Source organism: Balearica regulorum, chromosome 24 (assembly GCF_011004875.1).
Source record: "Balearica regulorum gibbericeps isolate bBalReg1 chromosome 24, bBalReg1.pri, whole genome shotgun sequence".
NCBI lineage: Eukaryota > Metazoa > Chordata > Aves > Gruiformes > Gruidae > Balearica > Balearica regulorum.
Genome location: NC_046207.1, coordinates 3,342,059 through 3,365,772, shown reverse-complemented (window position 1 = coordinate 3,365,772; position 23,714 = coordinate 3,342,059). Strand labels below are relative to the sequence as shown.

Genomic DNA, 23,714 nt, shown 5'->3' with positions numbered 1-23,714 from the left:
CAATCTCATCTCCCTTCGGCGTGTGTGTGTGTGTGTGTGTGTGTGTGTGTGTGTGTGCATGTGTGTGTGTGTAGGGGGAGGACTTTATTTCCATTGGCTCAGCTTTCGCTGCCCACCCACATCTCTTCCACATCACCTTGGTGTCTCCCTAAATAAAACCAGCCCTTCTTATCGCACCGAGGAAATCAAGAGCGAGAGTTTGAATGGATTTTATATAAATATTTACCCCTACGAAGCTACTGCTGAGCTTGTGGGATAAACTCGCAGCAGCTGGCCTGAGACTCTCCTTCTCTCTGCCGCCTCTAAAAGGGTTTAATTACTTTTGAGAGGGGAGGGGAGAGATCCGGATCCCAGTTCCAGCTACAGACTGACCCGAAAAGCAGTGCCAGGATTTAGCTAACTATCCCTCATGGATCTGAAGGACAGCACCAGTGAGGGCAGCATGGGCAGCCTGCAGCCTTCCAGCATCCAGATTTTTGCCAACACCTCCACGCTCCACGGGATCCGTCACGTCTTCGTCTACGGGCCAGTGACCATCCGCCGCCTGCTCTGGACCTTGGCCTTTGTGGGCTCGCTGGGTCTCCTCCTGGTTGAGAGCTCAGACCGGGTGGCTTTCTACTTCTCCTACCAGCACGTGACCAAAGTGGACGAGGTCGTGGCAAACAGCCTGGTCTTCCCTGCTGTCACCATCTGTAACCTCAACGAGTTTCGCTTTTCCCGGCTCACCACCAATGACCTGTACCATGCCGGGGAGCTCCTGGCTCTGCTTGATGTCAACCTGCAGATCCCCAACCCTCACCTGGCTGACCCAGCCGTTTTAGCGATCCTCCAAGAAAAGGCCAACTTTAAGCAGTATAAACCAAAAGTTTTCAACATGCAGGAGTTCCTGGCACGGGTTGGCCATGACCTGAAGGATATGATGCTGTACTGCAAATTCAAAGGCCAAGAGTGCAACCATGAGGACTTCAAAACTGTGAGTATGAGCAGACACTCTGCTTTTCTCTTCTCTGGGTGTGCGGACGGTGGTGGTGTTGCAGGACCAGGACAGCACTGGAGGTCGCTGGCCAACCTGTGTGGGCACAGTGTGATGAGTGAACGGTCTCTGCTGGGCTCTGGCATGGCAGAGGAAGAGGCAGCCTGTTGAGTTGAAGTTTGTTTGCTGGAGTCCTGACGGGGCGTTAAGGCAGGCCAGCCCTGCAAGGGGTTTGCAGCAGGTCCAGCCTCCATCCTGCAGAAGGCCCACGGCTCCCAGGCAGCTGCTTGATGTCAGAGCAGGGCATCAGATGGCTCCTGCTGAGCATTAGAGGGGTCTCGTCCGATGGCCAGTGAATGTTAGCCAGCTGAAGAAAGTAGAGGGGGCTGGAAAGAGGCCAGCAAGAAAGGCAGGCGTTGGGGGATGGTCTGAGCGATGTCCATTAGCTAGTTGTATTTCCCCAGGTGTTTGTAGCCTTGCTGAAATCTTGGAAGGGGAAATTTTTCTGCTTGTACCTGGTGGTCATGGCTCATAAATCCTAGTTTGCCGTGCAGTGTGGGCAGCAGCTGGGTCCCTTCCTGGTGCTGTGTTAGAGAGAAGGGTGGGGAAAAAAAGGAGAGGAAAAGAAATCAGGCTCTGCTCTGAGCCCAGTCTGCTCTCAGGCTGGTGGGGAGGTGGAGCGAGCTGGGTAGCCTGAGGATCCTGAAGGAAGCAGACACTGTTCAGTTTACAGCTTGTGGATGACACCCTGATGGCAGTGCAGGCTGTCCTGGGTAGTTTGGCTGGCAAAAAGTATCAGCTTAAAATAAAAATAAGAAGTAGTTTGCCTGGAAGAAGTGATGCCCCCAGTGTGTGGCTGGGGCAGGATAGGGTGCTGAGCTGGGCAAGGGGCTGCAGAGAGGTCTGCTCCCCCCAGGCTGGTGCTTTGAGTCCTGTCCTGGCAGAGATGTGGGTGTGCGGGCTGGAGACTGGGCTAAATCGTACTTTGCTCTCAGGCCATGCTGGCCAGTCCCTTCGCACCGATTCAGCCGGTTGAGGGGGTTGGTAATCCTGGAGTGAGTAATGCTACAGCTTTCAGATGGTTGTTTCTGCGGGAGCGATGCTGCTTGTTCTGCTCACTACTCACTGTCCTGCAGATAGGCAGGTGCCATAACAGGTTTCGTGATGGTCTGGTTTGTCAGCAGGATTTTTGTCTGTTTTTAGGAAAAGGGAATATTTTGTGTCTCTGCTGCTTTTGGATCTCCCAGCAAATGAGTCCAACTGACTCATGCTACAAAGTCATGCCGTCACCTGGACTGTGCTTTCTTTAAACGTCTGAGCAGGAACATATAATTTTATGCCTCAGTTATTGCCTGTGCATAACTCTGATGCCTTGCCCATTTCAAACTGGATATGCAGGCAAACTGCTCCTCTGCTTCTGCTCCTTGGGCAGACGTTGGGCCATGCGAGTCGTAGGAAGGTATCAAGAAAGTCACTAGGAGAAGAGCTTGTTAAGGAAAAGCCATGTGTGACTAAGTCTGGAGAATGGGATAGAAAGGAGAAACAAATGCAAAAGTCCAGGGAACAGCAGAGTTGGGGAGTGAGGACAGATCCCAACAGGATGGACAGTCCTCCCCTCACCATAGCAAGGGTGTGGGGAGAGGGAGCTATTCTGCCCTTGGTTTTCCCAATAATGCAATAAGCACCAGCCAAAAGCAAAAGCCTCAAAGCCAGCAAGCAAAGAGCACATTCAAAACATCCGCAGGACTTAAAAAAGCAGGTGCCGTTCTCAGATAAGAGGGGAGCTCTTGACAGCCTCCCTGGCACACGGTGGGGTGTCACTTCCCTGGCCATTTAGTTTTTCAAGGTAGCTGCTTCTGAAACAATGATTCTTTTTCTCATTTTTTTTTTTTCCATGGGGGATACAGTAGTTTCCAGAAAGACTAAACATTCCCTGTCTGCTGAATAAATCCTTGCTCTGCTAAAACGGGTTAGGGCCAGCTGGAAACAGATAGGATATTACGGACTGACAGTGCTTGTCCTTGTCAGAGCACTGTAGAGATTCAGAAACAGTGCAGTGAAATTACTTCAGTCCATTCTGCAAAGCAGCTCCTAGATGATCCAGAAGAAAACATCTTCCCCACATTGCCTTCGTGCCTTTCTAACAAACAGAGGCAGGTGTTTCACCCTCACTGACTCCAAGTAGTCCCTCAGATTATGGACATCCAGGGAGCAGTACTCAAAAGGGACTCAACAACCCTGTTTTCCTTCCAGGCTTTACCTCTCAGAGATAAAAGGCAGCAAAAAGTGTCTGCTTGAAACCCGAGTAGGTCTTTCCACAGGGAAGGGCTGTAAAGGTCTTTGAACTGCCTCCGGGCTGAATCAGAACCTCATGTCCTGGATGAATTTTGCATTTAATCACCAACGACCTGTTGCAACTGCATATAGGCTCTGTGACAGCACATCCATTCTGCTGCATTACCAGTTGGAAGAAGAGGAGAAGCATCATGCCTGAAGCCTGATCTATTTCTTGTCAGGAAGCAGAGGGTGTAAATCCCAGAGCAGTTTTGTAATACGTCATCATGGCGAAGAACTCTGGCTCTTTTTCTTTACTCCCTGAATTCAGGCATTTGGGAGCAGAAGAGTCAGGAGTTTTGCAGCGGGAGGCGGCATCAAAGCAGTTAACTCTGCAATAAGGTACTGCTGAAGAAGTTAGTGCAGAATTGCCAGCTGCTCAGCCATCCCTTTTGATGCACGGCGGGGTTGTGTGTTGTGTGCAGTGTGTCCCCTGAAAAAAGCACACCCTGCTTTTGCCACACGGGAAAGCAGGAGCTGGAATGGCAGTGCCTTAGCACTTTGAAAAACGTGACTTAACCCTCCTTCCTCCTCCAGTTCCCTGTTTCAATTCTCTGTCACTGCTTTATTAACAGGATTTGAGCTGTGCTTTCCTTACACTCTCTGTTCCTTCTCCCCAGGATAATGTCTAATGCCTCTCAGACAACAGTTCCCCATATTATGGTCTGCTCAGAGGAGTGAGTCCCCTAAGCTTTTCTGAAGAGATACATCCAAAGGAAACAGCAAGGTTTTAGCAGAATATGTGCTGATTCCTGAGCCGGCCTTGCAATGCACTGAGCAGCACATAAGATAATGCAGACCTCTGCTGTAGGCAAAGCAATGAAGAATAGAAAATTGGGCAGAATACGCATTAGCAAACCCATTCCCTTGGAGTACTTGGAGGAGGGAAGCCTGATAACAGCAGCAGCTGAGGAAATCCCCTCCTTTTTTTGTGCATTGCTCCTCCCAGGAGGTCTCTGTTGAAAATGACCTCGCAGATGGCATTTTTCTGGAGGAGCTGTGCTCATGCTGCTCAACATGACATTAAGGTCTTCCCATCCTACTGCTGCTGAGTGTGGTAAAGCTGTGGCTCCATCAGCCCTAGACAGACTGCTGTGATTTTCTGGGTATCTCTGTGGGAGCGCTGAAGCAAAGCCTCTTTCCTGGACCTGTTGTTGTGGCATGTGGTCATTTACTGTTCCAGTATGGGATGAACCGAGCAACGGCAGGGGAGCCTTGCAGGAGATTTTTGTGTGTGGCATGACAAATGCATGGGGCAGCAGGGAAGAAAAGTCTGTGAAAACCCCTTTGAGCCCACAGGGCAAAGGCAGAATGACTGACGGGATGACCTGGGTGTAGATACCAAGGATATGAGCAGCAGCAGGGGGAACGGGCTATCTCAGTCTCGCCTTGCTGAGACAATCAGCCCCAGCAGCCAAGCCCTGCCAGACATACTCAGACGATGGCAGTGGGTGTGCGTTCTGGTGTGTGAGCATGTTTTTCAGTTGGGTCATTTGCTAAATGGAATGTGTAGTGTGTGCCTCCTCGCACATCCAATTCTTTTCAGAGGTAACTCAGTAACTTAGCTTGTGCCTGCTATGCCTTCGTTGCTGGATGTCTATTTATTTTCAGTGGCCATGACAATCAAAGGATATAACTCATTTATTTTCAATACACATTCTTACTGACAGACAGTGCCCGCATAATGGAGAGCATCTCATGTGAATATTTCTATTTTGAGACACAAGTTTCTGTCAATCTACCTGTCTTTCTCCATACATATTTTTTTCTTCCATTCTTTCTACTTCTCCCATGAGGCCACTATTTAGTAAATAGCTTTTGCTTTTTAGACTGATTAGTCCATTCTCATCTCCTATTATACAACTTTCACTTTCCTCAAGAAAAGAATGTCAGGGTGGTGGCTGCGTGATTTGGAAAAAACATTACTTCTTCATATTTATCATTTTTCTTTCTATTTAACATTTTTTCTGGAAAATCATGACTTTTTCCAAAGTTTGCTCCAGAATCTGAGATGCCATAATGAGATCTGCAATTCTGCGATATCTTTTACACAAATAAATCTTTCACTAGGAGACCAAATCTTTGTGCAGCCTTCCCAGTCTGCATTGTAACATCTTGAGTTTGCACATGATACTGAGTTCCAGTGCATGGGCATGGGCACAGGAGGGAGCGCAGGGTTATCGTCTTGCTGTTATAGGTGTCTCAGTTGAGTGTCTAAAATGAGGTGGATTGCTCCTGAATCACGTATCTGGCTGACGTGCAAACCGTGCCCTTGAGAAATGCAGATCCTCATTCTACCCAGTGTTTGCCTGGACTAAGTTTTTTTGTCTCTTAAGGATTTGGCTGTGAAATGAATGTGGTAGTGCTTCCCCATGGAGCTGATGGGGTTTGTATTTTCTTTATTTATTACATAATATAGGATAATGCTTTAAAATTCACCAGAAAGTATCATGGGAGGATGCTAGCTGTGATGAGCATTTGTTCATTAAAAAAGCTTCCTGGGTCTTGAATGGTTACTGGAGGTAAAAATCTAATGAAGAGAAGGCTGTAGATCCTCAGTGGGGTCTTTTCATGGCAAACCAAATTTTAAATGCTTTAATACTGAAAGTATTCACACTGGATGAAACAACTCTCATAGAACAGAAAATTCAGAAGTGTGACTGTAAGTCATTTACCTGGGATGTGGGTGATCCATGTTTGAGATATTGGTTTGACTCAAGACCTGAGCAGCACAATGATAAACTCTTCCTTAATTTTATTTTAAAAGGTCTGTGGTTTGTTCTGGTTTGAGCTGTTTCTCGGCCAGATACACTCCCCTTCCTCACTAGGGGTTTGGGAAATAATCTGAAGATTTGAGTTATCTCGGAAATGAGCACAGCCAAAGTATCAGAGACAGCTGGAGATCAGAGGGTTGTGAGTGCAAAGAGAGAAGAGGCACAGGGAGGGCCCTGGAGGAGGAAAGACAACGCTCTTCTGTGCATAAGAGCCAGATGTGGGCTCAGCCTTCCCTTCCCCATGGCCTTGGCTTACGTCATGCACCTGGCCGCTTCGTTTGAGGGACAGCAAGAACCACTCTTGTCTTCTAAGTGATTCCCATTCACCACAATTATTCATCAGGAGGCCAAGTAAGAGCTCCTCTGTCCCCTGGTCCATACCACACCTGCCAAGGGATGTGCACTCAAAACAGCATCTGGAGCTGAAGCAAAATGCAAATGCTGCCCTTGAGATGAGGAAGAAATGCTGAGCAAGAAGGATGTCATTAGAGTTGGAAGGACAGAGGAGATTTTTGAGGGCTGCAAGGCTTTAACAAAATATTCCTGGCAATTGCATGAGGCTTTTCTTTCCATTGGAAATACCTCTGAGTCTGGCTTCTTGCACCTCAGCTCTCTTACCTGCAAAATCAGGGGAAATCGCCTTTCTCCCAGAGAGAGAGACTGAGAACTAAAGTACTGGAAGGCTCTGGAGAGGCAAGGTTATAAAAGACAAGGATGACAAATGTCTTTCAGCCACCATGTCCTGGTGTTTCCTTAGCCTGTGGCTCTCTGCGACTAACACATTTCATCTCACAGGGTCTCCCTGACAACTGGTCTTGGATAAAGGTCTCCTGGGTACAGCCCGTTGTCTGCAGTGGATGAAGGGTGAGATCATGGGAAGCATGCAAATGTACTTGTGCTCTTTCAACGCAAACCAGACTTAAATTTAGTCATGCCCAAAACTGTAAGTGAAGACCAGGAAAGACAAAGAACGTATAAAAAACCTAGCATGGTTTCCATCTGAAAAGGTAAATTGGAATAACAAGAGCTTGTGCTGACCTTCTTCCATACACCTCAGGCAAGTGCCCCTTGGAGACTTCCTGACAAATAATAAATAACCTCCCAGATGTTCCCTCTTGCAGAATCTTTGTGCTTATCTGACCAAGTGCAGTGATGCCACATGAAAAAACATGATGTGACAGCTGTAAACCACTCTGTGGGTTTACTCTAAACACTCCTTGCAAGGTCCTGACCACTGCAGTTCAGTGTCCATGATCCCCATGGAAGGAAATGGGCACAAAGTGAAACCAGCAGTCATAAAGGGAAACCAGAGGAGTTCTCACTTGATTAAAGGAGAAAACAGGTCTGACTTCAGTGCTGGCCTGGGTGACCTCTTGAGGTCGCTTCCAACCGGAATTATTTTATGACTCTAAAACAAAAAGCAGGTGCATACCTGCTGGGTCTTATCCCCTTTTGCTGTTTTTTGGGAGTCTCATTTTTTTCATGTCCAATTCACTCTCAGTCTTCAACGTGAGCATGAAAAATGACAGCCAATTTTGGAAGATGCCTACCTTCCCCTCTGTGAACCTTGCGTAGAAGTTTGAGTTCACATTATGGACCTAAGGAAAAATATTGGCCTAAAATGCACAGTTGTTGACAACTCTGTCTGCACTGAGCACCAGAGGCATTCACAGCTCTGATTCCATAATGAACCCATCACAGTTTCTCTGAGCAAGCCCCTGGCCTTTTCCATCTCCTGGAACCATCCCTGTTTGCTTTAGAACAGACAGTGGAGATTCCCTGAAAAAAAAAACACCCTTAAATCCATCGTTCAGCTCCTCTTGACTGAGAAAATGTGCCTCACAGCTCCTGAGGACCGCAGCCGGCTGCACAGCAGCAGGGACAGCGAGGTCATCTGAGGCATCTCCATCTCCTCTGGCAGAGCCTGGCGTCTGCGAGTCCCTCCTACGCCTTCACTAAAGCATTTGTTAAAGGAATTTATACCTGGAGTGCCAGCCAGACTCAGCGTGGCTGGTGCAGCAGAATTTCACATTAATTGGCTGTCAGGGGGAGCGCATGGTCAGGGTGTGGGCAATAAAAGGCAATATATCGCTCAGATACTGTGATAAGGTGGGCCCAAGCAGGGTGCTGGATGGATGTGTTGCTGCCACAGCTATACCAACTGCATGTAGCATTCAAAAGATATAGAAAGTATTTTGCCTACTGGGCTGATGTGACCGTTCACATAGGCTTCCATAGGAAGAGCTCTTTGGAAAAACTTTCTTGCCTACAAGATGAGCACAACTATCAGAGAGTTGGGGGGGGGGGGGAAGAATGCAGGTCTTGCAGAGGGAGGAAAAGATGAACTGTGGCTGTATTTGCAGGTTGCAAAAGTCAGCAGCTCTTTTGCCACCTGAATCTGCTGAGAGATTAAGAAAAAAAACCCACCTTAAATGTATTCCCTTTATTGAGGGATGAGCAAAACCTGAGTGGTCTTCTAAAAGCTTGTGAGGATTTCCAGACCTGTAAGTAGCTATGAGGAAACCTCTTAGGGATCACAAACTCAACAAGCTAAGATGGAAAATGAGCTAGATGAGGTGGACATATCTGAGTCCCATCTGCCACAGATTAATCTATGAGACCAGCACCAGAAAAACAAAATTGCCCCTTGGAGGTAAAAAAGACTGTGAGTAATTTGAACAGATTGACATCAGTATGCTCAGGGCCTATCAAGAAACAATTTCCATCCAGCCATGAATATTTACAACTGAAGCACATTCCATTATTTGAAGAAAAGCTGAATTGTTTTGATCATTTGTTGTTGTTGCTGTTGAAGAAAGGATTTAGCCTGTGTGTTAAGTCAGGAGGCGTGAAGTGAGGAACTGAACGGTAATGGAAAATGCACATATTATTTGCTCAGGGTTTGATAGATGAAAGGAGGTTTAATCTGCACTTGGTTAGATTTCCAGAGAGGAGCCCGTCGCAGGGGAACCTGGGCCATCAGAACTTCCTCACGTGCAATAGAAGTTGCTCAGTTGTCTGCTCCTGTCAGGGATGTGATTTCCTCAGAGACTGCAATTTGAAGAGAAAATCAGAAGTGAGCAAGACTGATCCAGATTCAATCTACTCACCAGACGTTTCTTCAGATCAGTTTGACGTTGCACGAGAAGGTGATTCCAGGCTCTGCCCAAGCGATGGGAGCTTTACGCCAAGCCTTTGGGCTTCCCTTTCAGTCAGTCCAAAGATTGCTCAGATTTCACTTCCAGTGTGAGTTTGTTGGGAAATGGAGTTTCTCCTTAGGGAAACCAATAGTTCTGAGTCTGTCCTCCTTCCATATCTGAAAAAAAAAAACCCCAAACAAACCAACAACAGGTTGAGGGCCAAAAATTTTAGTGGGATGAATTTTAACTGCTTTAAAAATCTGAATCTTCATGATGTTGTTTCAACAATGTTGAAGAGTGATATATAAATGAATGTAATACAAAGATGGGCTTGGAATTAAAAGAATTAAAAATGTGTTTGCCCTTTTAAAGGCTTTTACATTATTGGAGGAAGAAAGTAAAAATAACCCATTTAGACATTTTTCTGTTTCATGTTTCATCCTTGTTCTTTCCAAGCTTTCTGAATCCCACACTCATGCAGTGGAGGACAGTCCTGCAAGGACTTCACTTTATGGAGCTGAATCCCATAACAGTGATTCAAACTGTTTGTTCACCTGAACATTCGAGGGAAATTAATCTTAGGCCAGGAGAAGAGGATAAATAAACCCATACAAATGTTCTCTGGTGACTTAACTGCATGTACTGTGAGCAGGACAATTTAGGGCCTCAAATCTCTGCCACCGTGACGGGTGACTTACTTCCCTCGGTTCAAGTAGAAAATGGTGAGCTGGAGCCCTGGTACAGCAGAGAGGAGAGTATGATTGTCATGTGGGACCACTCAATGGTAGGCAAGAAAACATCATTGCAGTATGCCACAGGCAGGACAATAAAGGACTAAATCAATTGCAGCAGAGTTAATGACCAGTGGGAGGAATTAATGTAAGCTTAACCCTTAATTAGCTAAATTTTCAACACCACACTCTGCTGCTCCTTGGCACTAAAATGGATGGTGTATATAGAGATATCCATTAGAGCCTCTGTGTTTCTTCCACTGCCACCTGCTATGCTTTGGAAGAGCAGCATGTGTGATCCATCTTTGCCTACCATGCACGAAACGGCAGCGTCAGTAGCGCTGTTAACTCATCAGCAGTTTTCCAGTGATGGAGAAACCTGTGAGAGCTGAACAAGGATATCAGAGATGCTTCGGCTTGACCTCAAATGTGTGATAGCATTACGTTTTGGGAGATGGGAGGGACTCTAAGCCATCTGGAAAGTGATGATTTATTTGAGGGGGGCCTTGGATTAGAACAGAATTTTTGCCACCAAGTTGCTTGGGTTTTTTACTGAAAATATGAACCAGAAATGTTACTGTGAAGTCTGCTGCGAACTGCAGTTTCAGTTCATCATACTCCCATTTTCCTCTGGACACACTGGTTGGATTATACCTCCCAGAACGTAACATGGTGTCTCCTCTTTTGCTAGGGAGATGATGGCTGGTTACAGCAGTCACACAGGTCCTGATGTATTAATTTCTTTCTTTGAAGCAGTTAATGTTTGGGCACTTTTCAGGAAAAGAAAAAAAGTGTTTTCCCAAAAGGTTTTCTGAAAACTGCTGCTGTGGTAGATTCTGCAGCAATATCCCCATCTAAACCAATCTTTATGTAAAAAATGAACGAGTTTTCATGAGTAGCATGACCAGACAGAGTGTGGATATCATGCCCTCATTAAGAGAAGGAATTGCTGTGCCAGATATTAAGCTTCGTACTTGTTGATTGAACTGCATTTTGTGTACTCCACCCTGGTGATGAATCCCACAGCCGCCATCCCTTCAACAGATGCTCCAGGAACACTCTAAGTGGCCATTAACTAATGCTAAATTATGATGGAGCATCTCCTGAAATACATGTGACATCCACATGAATAACAAATGAATTTGTTTCTGTCAAGGCAATGACAACGGATTGCAGTTGAATTAACATGAGTGCCGTTTGCTGCTCTACACCAACTGCAACGAGTTCCTTGTAGGGTGCATGCAATTACAGGGACACAAATGACAGAGGAGGGATGCTGTGAGTGTGAAGATGCAAGGCTATAGACCGATGTTAAGCATGAGCTGTGGGAAAAAGTAAGTCCCAGGCCGACAAACCAATACTATTTCTATTGAACCCCAGTGGAGTTTGCCTCCTAAAGACATTAATGAGAGTGAGATCATGTTGTTAGCCCCCACAATTGCATCCATCCCTGGAAAAATAATTTTCTTCTCAGTATCTCTTGGCAGTAAAAAAAGACCCTTAGAGGTCATTCTTATGATGGTGCCCCTTTACATCTGCATCTCTCCAGGCAAAAGTACATCAAGAGGGAAAGGATTTTTCTATGGTCTTCATGCCTGATACTAGAAAAATGTGCAAGGGTTTCTCTGCTGGGTACGTTAGTGTTCAGAAACTTGTGTTGCACCTCTGCTTCTGGTGGCACATTGTGTCAGGTTGAGCCGTTGCTCCCAGATCCTTGTTCTCAATCTGTGTTGTGTATCTTGGCTGTGCGAGGTGTGAAGCGGGAGTTTAATGAGGCAGGAAAAAGGATGAGGGGAAAGCAACAGAGGAAGAGGGAAGGTGAGACAGAAATGGGAGAAAACTGTGTTTATGGCACAAGGAAGCAGAGCCCTGAGGTTAGTTCAAAGAAAAACAAATCCAGATCAGAAGCAACTACAGGTTTTTGAAACAGATTGATGAGCCTGGAATTGGTCTGAACATTTCTGTTGAAAACTTTCTGTCAGAAAATGCCTTCTGAATGCAAAAAATTGCTTTGCTCAAGTTACACTGACTAGGATGAGATTTCCCATGAGAAAAATGAAAGCTTTTTGTCTTAAAGCATTTCTATTTTCCATGAAATTAATTAAAAAAAATCTCAGAGCAAAATAAAATCTTGAAACCCTAGGATGTCTCATTAAATGGATATTCTGATTTTCAGCTAGTTCTGAATTAAGTAATGTAAAAAAATCACCTGGAGCTGGGGAACTTGCCACCATGTGCAATCTCTACATCTTGCACTTGTAGGGCAGGTGCACACCAGGCTCTCTTTTACATGGGTTTTGATGCAAAAACCTGGTATTATCTGATGTTAGTAAGGGTGAACCCTGAGTTATATATTCATATATGGCTTTCCCTGAATAGGGGGATTTCATATACTGCATTCAAATGAGTCCTCTATTTCAAAGGCAGATTTCAGAGCAAGATGCTTTCTGATAGACCATCCTCTGGGCTTTCTGGAGATGGTTCCGTTTTAGCCTTATTTCCTGATAACAGAAGGTTTCAGAAATTTTGCCTCCATTTGAAAGAGCAGGAGAAGTCTCAAAAACATTTGGTTTCTACAAGTTTCGTGAAAACTGGCGGCTGGGAGAGACCCAAACTTGAGTCCACTGAGGATAAACAGGGTCAACGATGGTATTATACATTTTGTCTGACAGCAACCAGCTGTCCAACAAGCATATGTGCCCCACTTTCTCCAAAAGCAGCCTGGCAATAACAAGACAGCTTACACTTTTCTTACAGTACAGACAGCACAACGAAGAAAAAATCAGCATGCATAGGGCTGTACTACCCATGGGACATGGAGAAACAACCCAGAGGTAGCTCTGTCTGTGTGTGAAGGTAGGTACATGGATGTGGATGTTAGCTGCTCCTGGCTTATTCTGCTTTTGCCTGGTGGGAATCCTAAGGGATCTGGGACAAAAGAAGACAAAATATCCTCATTTTTAGGAAACAAGCTTTATTAATTCGTCTGTTTCAAGAACAATTTGTTTTATAGTGGATTTGCTTTTTCACAGATTATGTAAAGCTTTCATTTTCCCCCTTGCATTTGCTGAAGAGGTTCTCTACTGCTGAATGTGTGCGTAACTGAACATGCACGTGTGTGTGTCTACTTATATGCACATGAATCGACCTGCTGGGCTGTCACTGCAGTTCCTGCTGGGAGCATAGGTGCTGCATCCTGATTTTTTAACCACCATGGTGTCCAGAAATTGAGAGACATTCATGCTGGTTTGTTATTGAGACATGGCTTTGAATACGGTGCTGTATATACAATATGGGCTACACAGACAGAGAGGATTTGGGGATGACCAGAGCCACATGGTTCTAGGTGGTTTATGCAGTAAATGCCCACACCCCATCTCTCAGACAGAAAGTGGGAATGTGGAAGAGGGACTGGGAGAGTGGAGACATTCTTTTATTTTTAAGCTAAGACCCAGACAAATGGTGTGAATCTGATTCTTCCCTCCTGAGCTTGGGAAAGGGTGGGAAAAGTACGAGTTTAAACCATTTTAACACCTTCTCTTGCTGGACTCTGCCATTCTGAACAGTTTCCAACCATCCTGGTGTCACTTCTTTTACACTTGTGGCTCATGTCTCTCCAAAATAGATGGGAAAAAGCAAAGAGCTCCTGTACGGAGCCCTCCAGCCTTGCTCCTGCTGTGCCCTCTGCTGGTCCCCATGAAGAGGAGACTGTGAGCAGACATACTGCCATTTCACTTCAACAGCCAGGTTATCCATTTAGTCCCATTACATCCACTCCATCTCACTACATCCATTGGAGCTCTCCATCTCCAACCTGAAGTGAGCCAGCAGCTAATTTCCTTGGGCTGAAAACAGGGGCACTGATATCTTGCCCCATGGCTTGCACAGGACAGATGGCATGGGTGGGAGCTGCCCTGCACGCCTTCTCCCAGGGACTGGACCACTCTCCATGATATTCATCACCAAAGAAGATGTACATGTGGCCACACTGAGGAGGACTAGGAGAAGACCCCAAAATCCATATAGGGTGACACTACTTTGTCTCACCAGGATCTACTCCCACCTTAATTCCATGGGCAACAGCTTTTCCGCCTCCAAACAACTAGCTCTGAGTCTGCCTAATTCCTGGCAGCACGAGCGGGCTCATGGTGCTGCTGTGAACTTGTGCTGCAGGACTTGGGATGCACGAGCTGACCGCAGCTTTGCATCGTGCTCCTCAGGGCATGGGTGAGAACAGCCATCCGCCTGGCTCTGAGCCTCCGTAATACCGTGTCAGTACAGCGCTCCCATCCCTCCGTTCAGATTCGCAATAAAATTGTCAGCTCCTCGGGGCATGGACTGTCTTCCTGGTTTATGCTTATTATTAAACATTTATTTTTGAAATTGATTAAAAATTAAATAAGGGAGGGGATTTGTTTTAGCCTGCCTCACATAATGACGTGGGTTGTGATTTTGTGCAGAGACAATATCCACCATTCGCGTTTGGAAGGAATTAAAACCAAACAGATTTTTCTATGACTGTCTTCACTCAAAAAACATTCTGATAGCCTTGCTTACTATATTTGCAAGTCAGGTACACAGTGTACCTGAGCGTCCATAGCTATTCCCAGCTCTGCAAACCCCAGATAGCGTCTGCAAGCGCCTGCAGGCTAAACAGCATCCCTAAGTAAAACGTCTGCCTCCCTTCCACTTTGGAATGCTGTTAAATGTGGAAGGGTATTTCTAAGCCTAAGATTACTCCTCCATTTCGTGTGCCGTTGGCTGTTTGTTGGTACAATTAATTGCAGAATATTTTCCTCTCATGTTTCAAAACAATCTATAATGGTACCCCTTGCAGGGGGTTAAAATAAAGTGCAGCCACCACAGGTAAATTCATGTGGCAAACTATTTCTAGAGATCAAGCAAGGACAATTTAGTCACCAGGGATAGGGAAATGTGTTGTGCATTTATTTTGTTGCAAATCAGGTAGCTACATATGCAGTCCCCATTTGCAAAGTAATCTCAGAAGCTGGGGAAGAGGTGTAAGCGAATTTTTAACACTGTCATTGTTAGCCCTTTTAGCTTGTGTATTCCTTCCGTGCTTTTTTTCTACCAGGAGGAGATATAAATGTATGTCAGGTATGTTCTTGTAATTGAACTTGTCTTTCAAAAAAGACACACACATTTTCATTAAACACAATAAAACCAGAAACCAGCATGCAGCTTCTTTGTTTGGTCTGCCCCTCCTCTAAGCCGTATGCCCAAGCAGCTCCATCTCCCTGCAGTGTTTTGTGGTCCCACTTGGAATAGTTTCTCTGTTTTCTGTCCAGGCACATCCAGGCTTGACATTTTCCAGCTATTGGGTGTGCGACCAGGGGTCCCATCAGGCCGCATCAATATGATGTTTTTCAGTCAAGATGTTGGCTCCTGTCTCACTGGATTGTTAAGGATGGCGATGATTCAGTGATGCAGGTGATGATTTTTCATCACTTGTTACAGCAGTGATGCACCAAACCCCAGTTTTATGCATATGATGCTTGCTGCTTGCAGGGAAATCTATGTTCCTGAGATATCCACTTGGGCAGTCCCGCAGAGGAGGTTTTTGCATCTTGCTCCTGAGTTGAAAGACAGTTTCCAGTAACTCCACGCTGGGTTTTTCTACCTACCCAGTGCAAATTGGGAGAGGAAGGAAAGGTGAGGGGAAGGGGAAGCTTGCTGTTTGGAGTAGTGCCCGGGCTGGTGGGGACTGGGGAGGCTGCTGTCTCTGCTGCAGGTAGGCAAAGGGCTGCAGCAGAGGATATTCCCTAGGGACCATACTGGCATGTTCAGCTCATTTTGTGCAGTCACCAGGGAGCTGTCAGATGTGCCTTTTGGTCCTTTGGATGAATTTGTACTGGGTGTGAAGAGCACACTGGTGGCTGTGAGCTGGGGAGAGTTTTTCCTGGTGAAAGGAATGTGCAGGTTTTTATCTGAGTCCAAGGATGAAAAAGAAATGTGTGTTCCTCCGCTCCACACAGTAAAAGCAAGACACTGCACAGTAGTATCAACATCAAGCTTTTGCTTGAGTTACCACATTCTCCAGGGATGCAGGAATGGGTCCCCAAGCATCACATGAAGGCACCTGTGGGAACCTGTGCTCCTCTGCTCTTCAATGCCAGTTCATTTTGGGGTCTCCACAAACTGTGTCACTTTGTGCAGCGCAGATGGCCATGGAAAAGCACGAGCAGAAACATGCCTAATGGTTACAGGTGATAAAGTTATTCTCCCAACCCTGAGGTCAACTGCCTGCTCTGCTGTCTGTGTGATCTTGACTCCAAGAAAGGATTTGAATTCAAGGGAGTGAGGGACATTTGTCTGAGTCTCCATTGCTGGAAATAATGCTTAGCTCTATTCTTTCCCCATACTTTTCATGCCAGACTGTCATAAAAAATACTTCCATAGCTTTCCTCCCTCCTTTACTAGTAACACCAAATTATCTTCCTGTTTCTTTAAAATTCTGAGGTTTAGCAAGTAGATAAATTGCACTTCTTAAAAACCCAGCGCCAACTGTGAAGAAAATATTCCTTTCCTCTCAGGGAACCATTCCTTTGCCTTGTTATTTTGAGCTCCATCATGGTTGTTGCCACGCAATGGCAACTTTGTGGAAAAGGAGGTTAAGTGCTAAGGTTAAAACAGGTTCAAGCATAATCCAGAGTGCCCTTGGCAAAGACAGAAGTGTTTTAGTGGGTCTCATTCATCATTGCCTGACTGCTTAAAGTGGTAGAGTGGCTCATTATTGTTTTTATATTCCTTTATGAGAGCTGCAAAAGAGCCAAAGAGAAAAGTACCACTATTTTCCTCCCTTAACCCACATTCAATGAGGAACAATAATATTTAAGACCTCAGAGTGCAATGTAAAAGGTTTCCTCTTCAGAAACCAAATTCCTCTGCATGAGCCACGTGGAGCGGCTCAGGCTCAGCTCCAGAGAGGAGGTTTCTGTTGGTTTGTAGAGTTACGTCTACGAAAGCATTTTGGAGCTGATAGCAGGGAGCTGCTATTGCCAGCTGGTATTGCCAGGCCTGCCTTCATGAAACCATCGTCTGCCCCTAACCCAACTGGTGGCTCTTCTCTTCATCGATCCTGGCAAAGCTTTGTCCTCCCTGAGGGTTGGATAAACTTTCAGCAGGGGCTGCGGACTCCGCAACGTAGGGAAAGATTTTGCGCCATCACGGAGCATGAAAAAAAATATTTTGAAGACGACAGATCTCAAACATCACTCAGCAAAGATCTTCTTAGTGCTCCAGCCTTGCCTATTTGTTTTGCACATGCTGATACATGCAGTGGCTCAGAGTAGTCCATACCTGAGAATTTTTGTGCAGATACGTAAACTACCAGAATGATAAGGCAGAGGTCCTGACTAGGTTTTTTTTAATTAAGTAGCTGCTTTGTGTACGTTGCCAAGGATCTTTACAAAGCTATTTCGTGTACAGATCAGGATATGTTATTGCCATTGGAGAAAGCAGAGGTAAATGCTAGTGCAGAGTGAACGATTAATCTCACATGTTCAAAAGCAGCTGAACCTAAACTGGAACAGGTACAGAGAGAGACCACGAGGAGGATTAAGGAAAAGAGGCACCTGTTCTAGGAGGGAAGATTATGAGAATTTAGCTTGTTTAAGCTAGCAGTGCAAAGGCTGTGTGAAGGGCTGCGATTACTCTGTAGAAAATACGTCAAGGGGATAAGCGCTGAGAGGGAAACGGAGCTATTTCAGCTAAATGATGATGCTGGCTTTGGAGAAAATGGTATAAATTGGTCATAGATAACTTTATGCTGGAAGTTAGAAGGTGGGGTTTTTTAATGCTTGAAGGAATGAAATTCTGAAGTAACTGCTCGGTAGGAATAATGGGGATAAAAAGCCTAGCAGGTTTTAAAACAGGATCATCCCTTGTGGATGGGATTATATGATATGGTTGCCAGTAACAGGAGGCTGCGTTCAAAGACCTCTCCAATTTGATGCACACCAAAATTTTCCCTTACTGAAGGAATGGATTGGGTTTACACCTGGATCATGGGTGTTAGGCACAGCCGATCTGGGTTCAGCGAAGTGCTGAGGTGCCTAGGAAACCTGGAAAAACATAGTCATGTCCTGGAAAGCTCTTTCCCCTCAGTTCTTGGAGACACATAGTGTGAATTCTGTGTTTATTTATCATGGGAAGATTTTAATCCACAGCTGGTCAGATCTGGAAGTTTGATTAACTCAGAGTCTGTCTATGTCTGCATGGAGATATTAATATTTAGTCCATCAGAATGCAAGCCTTTTAAGCAGTTAACCCTGTCCAGTGCTGTGGGAAGATCCCATGTGGAGGCTGAAGCAGCTTCTGTGGTTGATGGTGTTCATGTTGCTTGCTACGAGCATCTACCCAAAACATGAGTGCAAGACACCTGAACTGCTGACAATCTCCTGCCTGACAATCTCTCAAACTTGTTAATGCAAAGTTGAGGACATCCCTGAATGTTATTCAATTTTTTCACCTTCAAGGGGTGGTAAGAACGTCCTGGGGGTTTTGCTAACAGCCAGTCTGACTGAGATCAAGGCACTAGATGTGGTAGGATGTTTGTTTATCATCTGTATTGATATAGCACGCGAGCCTCTGGAATGCTGTTGTATTAGACGCTGTACAAAAATGGATCAGAAAGATGGTCTGCCTTCTCTGTTGCTTAAAAATAATATAATGGTCTCTCTGATTTAAGGGATCTCTGAGCAACAAGGGAGAAAAAGAGGGAAAAGCATTGGCTAGATTGATTCTGACCAATAGCTTTCCAGTACTCATAACACAACAGAGAGAGAAATAAAAACCTTATTTGAAAAGACAATAATACACTCCCTCTGCTGAAATGAGTTAGTTGGTCTTGATTTTATCCACCTGGGAACTCTGATTATTGTCTCATGAAACAGAGCACCTGGTCTATTATCCCATATATAAGTGAGAGCAAATGCACTGTGTTTTCATCACAAAGCATGGCTCCCCTGCAGGGCTGCCGCACGCACTGGAATATACTGCAGAAGAGGAAAGAAATTTGGAAGTTTGCCCTCAGGTTTCCTAGAGGGACAAGGCTGCGAGAGCAGTTAGAGAAATATTTGCTCTGCCCACCCGGGTTTCCCTCCCATGGCTAAAAAGCGATTGTTGTTGCTATTAATTAGCACTGTATGGGAACATTCACAGGCAAACCTGGAGCCTCGTCAAACATGCCCTGCAGGGTTGTGTTACAGGCTTAAATTGCAAATCAACTCCCTTGAAAGATGCACTGTGATGCCTGAAGGGAGTGGGTGAGTGAGCCAGAGATCTAGCATCAAGTGATGTGTGAATGCATTCAGGACAAACCAAGGTCCAGATGTGGACTAATTAAGACTCACTTTCTGTTGACTTATGGGATATTATCTAACAAATCTGAGACTGGCATCCTGGCTTTGTGCTGAATGTGCACTTCAACCTCCTTTCTTCTTGATTTTAGTGCCAGCACTGGGATTTTGCTCTGAGCCTGTTCTGTCCCTTTTTGAATCCTAAATTTTATGCTCGAAAGCTCCCCTCAAAGTGAGGACAGCAATGACCTTGCTAACACCGCTTTGTGCTGCAGTCAGGCCCTGCACTATTGAAACCCTTTGGCGCTTTGCTAGATTCACCTATGACCCATCTCCAGAGGGATTACCCTGATGTAAAGGGAAAACCAGAGATCAAGCCAGCTAGATCTTGGCTGTTCCTGCTGCTAAAGGAGGGATGCTCTGCTTAATCAATGCAGCCAGTAAGGAGAGAGACTAAAAAGTAAATCTGTACCGGTTGCTTGGTACAAAGTACAATAAAGCTATTTGACGGGGTGGCGGTGGCTTTGCTGGAACTTTCTTGGATGTTGAAATTGCCTCTCCTGGCCAGCAGTAAAAGGTTCATGCTGGTGAAAATGCAGCAGGACAGAAGCGTGACGGCTCTGCCCTAGCCAGCAGCTCAGCATCACTCCTGAGATACGTGTCAGACTGGGATGTGAGAGAGTTTTCCATCTCGCTGTTGTGTTCCAGATCATTTGTTTTGACTGTGTGCATATGTTGTCAATTCACCAGCACCTTTACGCAGTCAGTTATAATTCACATTTGCTGTTTTTTAATGAACGTTTGTTCACTGGAGCATTTTTCAGGGAGTGTGCATGGTGCGCAGAGCCAGCCCACATCCCAGCAGCCTCCAACCCAAAGGCAAGGAATCAAGCTCGGAAATAAATCAAGAATATACTATGATGTGACATGTGCCGCCTGCAGTGTGAGACGGAGGGGGACTCTGTGAATGGGAGTCTTGCAAGAAAGCCCTAGCAGCCATACATATTGAATACTTCTTGCCAATGCAGTGGAAAATCCCAGGGAGAATCATGGCCCCGCTGAAATTCCCTTAATATCCAAATACAGTCGCAGTCACCGCCACCCTGAAGCACCTCGCTGTCTTCTGTTCCTACTGCAAGTGTTCTTATCTGGGTTGCTTATTCCCATCACCCAGATGGAAAATGGAAGCAACCTGGGGTCTGTTGATTGCATGGTGATGAGTGGCCTTTGAGAAACATCCCAGGAGCCCCAGATCTTCAGGAGGGTGTTGAGAGACAGAAAGGATAGAGCCAGGACTGAATGTGATTCTTCTAAAGATCCAGGACTCAGGCAAAAAAGGGAATGCACGGGCTATGTGAATACTTCAGAGAGTGTTGGGAGCCCAATCCACTTTGTTGATAGAGCGAGCAATGCAAATTCATAATTACTGTAGATAAACATGTTTGAGTTAATTACTTCTCCCATTTGATGGCTGTGCAAATGACGCAATGACTAATACAGACTGCTTTCCTTTCTTCTTTGCTGTGAAAGCCAAGGCTACAGCATGTGCTTGGGAAGGACGTGTCAGGAAAGCCAAGGAGCAGGCAGAAGAGCAGACGCCAACGTTGAGCAGCTCTAAATCCTGCTAGGGGCATGAGCCTGTGACCAGGAACCTGGACTTAGATTTCAGAAGCTTTTACTTCTATCTCTTTGTCCTCAAATGCAGCTGCTGCTTGGACAAAATCAGCCTAGCTTTAAAGTAGGTCAGACGCTGCAGAACTGAAGTCATCTCAGGATGCTCTGCAGAAGAAGAAATAAATACATGTCAGTGTGACACCACTCCATACAGTGGCTTTTAATAGAGTTGCTCTCCATTTACCGGGTCCACGTGATTCAGACAGTGGCTGTAACACAGAAGAAATGCTGCATCCAGCTGGGACAACCCATGGGTCACAAATCCCACCTGAAGGGATGGACTCAAGCAGAGGCGAGGAAGTGCAAGGGAGACATGGGAGTGGAGGTTCAAATTCTCAAGTTGCTTCCAAAAAAAATGGACTTGGAGAAGCACCAGTGTCCTGAGTACCTTTTTAGCAGATTTGGGGTCTCAAAAACCTACTTATCCACTCAGACTGTAGTGTCTCATTAAGTAATCCCAGATTTTTTTTTGATAGTCTGTCAGCAATTTGGTCTGGACTATTTTAATAGCATGAAGGCATCTTGGACACTCCTTGTAGGTCTCAGACACATAATTAGCAGTTTAGGGTTCTTAACAGCTTGTTAGCATTTTGGGATTTGGAAAAGTGACACCAGTGAATCACAATTTCAGGCACCTGCTCAGCAGCTGTGAGTTTTGAATCCCCTGTTAGCAGCCCCAGGAGTTTCAAACCTGTTTTCAGAGAAGCATTTCCATTAGCCTGGAGAGAAATTCACATTTTGTCTCCTGTTGTTTCCCGAGCAGCCAAATCCTTCTGCTTCATTTTCCTGGGGGGCGGCAGTCCCGGGCACTGCGACTGCTGAGTTGCAGTTTGCCCTGTTTGCTATGTGCTCTAAAATCTGCGTTTAGTTTAACACATGAAGGCAATCTGTTTCCCAAACCCAGCTGCAACTACAACCCTCCAGGGGAGCTTGGCAGCGCTGCCGATCTGACGCTGCTCACCGGCAGCACTTGGGTACGCAGGATTTTTGGGAAGGCAGCGAAGAGAAATGGAGAGGAGGAGGAAGATGTAAAAGCAGATCAGCACAGCACCTCTGAGCGACTTTCGCTTCTCCCAGAGCCACCCACCATTCAACAGAAACACAAAAGAGAATAGAAAAATAATATTTGCTGACTGTCTGAGGAATGCAAGGCTGAAGCAAACTCCATGTGAGGGATCTATGCATTATTTATGGCTCTCTGTGCTGTATGCCATCCCCCACTGGATGAGCAAGTTTTCTTGTTCAGAGAGATGCTCTCAACAGACAGTTTAAACCCCAGTCCCTCTTTTCTCCACTGAGCTGAGACTTTAGGACGTGAAAACGTAGCTGTGCTCCCTTCATCTCCCCCGGTGAGCGCAGCCAGAAGGATTTGTCAGACCAGCCGTGCATGGCAAGTGGACCCACGACCCTGGAGAGCACATCTTCCCTGGGCAGGGTTTACTGTCGGTGCCCTCAGCAGCTCGATTTGAGCCAGCAGAGCTCTGCTGAGCCAGGCAGCAATTAGCTCTGTATTCTCCCTGTCTAGACAGGTCCTGGAAATGTTGCTTCTGAGTTGAGATCTTCCAGCTGGGGTAGGTTTGTTTTACAGCCTTGCCTGATGGCTTCCCTTGGAAATGCTGCTGCTTTGTGATGGGTTCCTGTCCTGCTGGACCCAAGCCCAGGCAAACCTGCTTTTCAAAGCGTGCCGGCACCAATTCATGTTGTTTTGCTCCATGATGCACGTAGAACAAATCAGAACAAAAATCAGAGCAACACGAAGGTAGCGCTGATGTGGGCTTGTTTGCATTTTACTTCTTTATTACCATAAAATATGAAACTATATTATAACATGATAGGTTTTTATATTGTGTTATAGGAGGCTTCATATATTATAAAGAGCTCATATTAAATATGATATTAAATGGTTTTCTATGCACATATATTATTAAGTGGATATTTAGTACAAATTAGGTGGGTTTTGTTGTTATAAAATGCCATCAATATTTCAGTACAGCAACATGTTAAAAATAAAAGGGATTAAAGTAATAAGTTGGAACTGTCTGTTCTACCTACCTAAAGTAAAATACTTCAGCATTTCTGAAACTAAACAAGAAAGTCCAAGTGATTCATTTAGACTTTTGTCCTGAAGTGGATTTCACTGAATCAAATTGACACTTGGCTATGAAATGCTAGAAATGAGATGAGACCACATATTTTTCTCAAGTGTTTTCTGATCATTTCTCCACTCAGTGCCTGCCCCATCCCAGCCTTCGTGCCAAGGCCACGTGGGCTCTGGGAGGCTGGTGGGAAAGCGGGAGCCACCAGAGCAAGGTATCTGAGTGTTTGCAGAGGAAAATGTTCAGCTCTTTGGGAAAAAAAGGCCAGGTGTGGGATTATTCCTCTGCCTCCTCTAGCCTGGTCTTATCTTTTGGGCTTTCCATGCTATTGGCATTCTCCAGGCAGCAGGTGGAGAGCAGCAGAGGGGTGTGTGCATGTGTGTGCATTTGTGTATGCACATGTAGGTAGAGAAGGGTTGTCCATGAGTACAGATGTCCCGAAAGACTCTCCATGAGCTGGTAGCCACATGAGCCTCCTGACACACAGCCACCATGGGCACACACAGTGGGAAAACATGCCATAAAATACACAAATATGCATATAGACCCTGTAGTATCAGTGACTAATGCCTTCCTTGCTCGTATAAACCACTCAGAGTGACAGCCTGGGACAGGAGGAATTGTTTTGCTTAGCTTTGTCTCTAGATGTTTGATTTCAGAAGAGCTGAGGGA

At 45.6% G+C, this 23,714-nt stretch overlaps 1 protein-coding gene across 2 annotated transcripts in view; it reads left to right on the top strand.

The window, feature by feature from the left end:
- The first annotated feature begins 228 nt into the window (after positions 1–228).
- ASIC2 (acid sensing ion channel subunit 2) overlaps positions 229–23,714 on the top strand; it is a 498,112-nt gene continuing 474,626 nt past the window's right edge. Inside the window, exon 1 of one of the 2 annotated variants that reach the window (XM_075775304.1) lies at positions 229–973. In XM_075775304.1, the coding sequence (XP_075631419.1) occupies positions 410–973 (564 nt within the window). In that variant the 5' untranslated portion in view covers positions 229–409. The remainder of the gene's footprint in view (positions 974–23,714) is intronic. The other variant, XM_075775303.1, reaches the window with a different exon arrangement.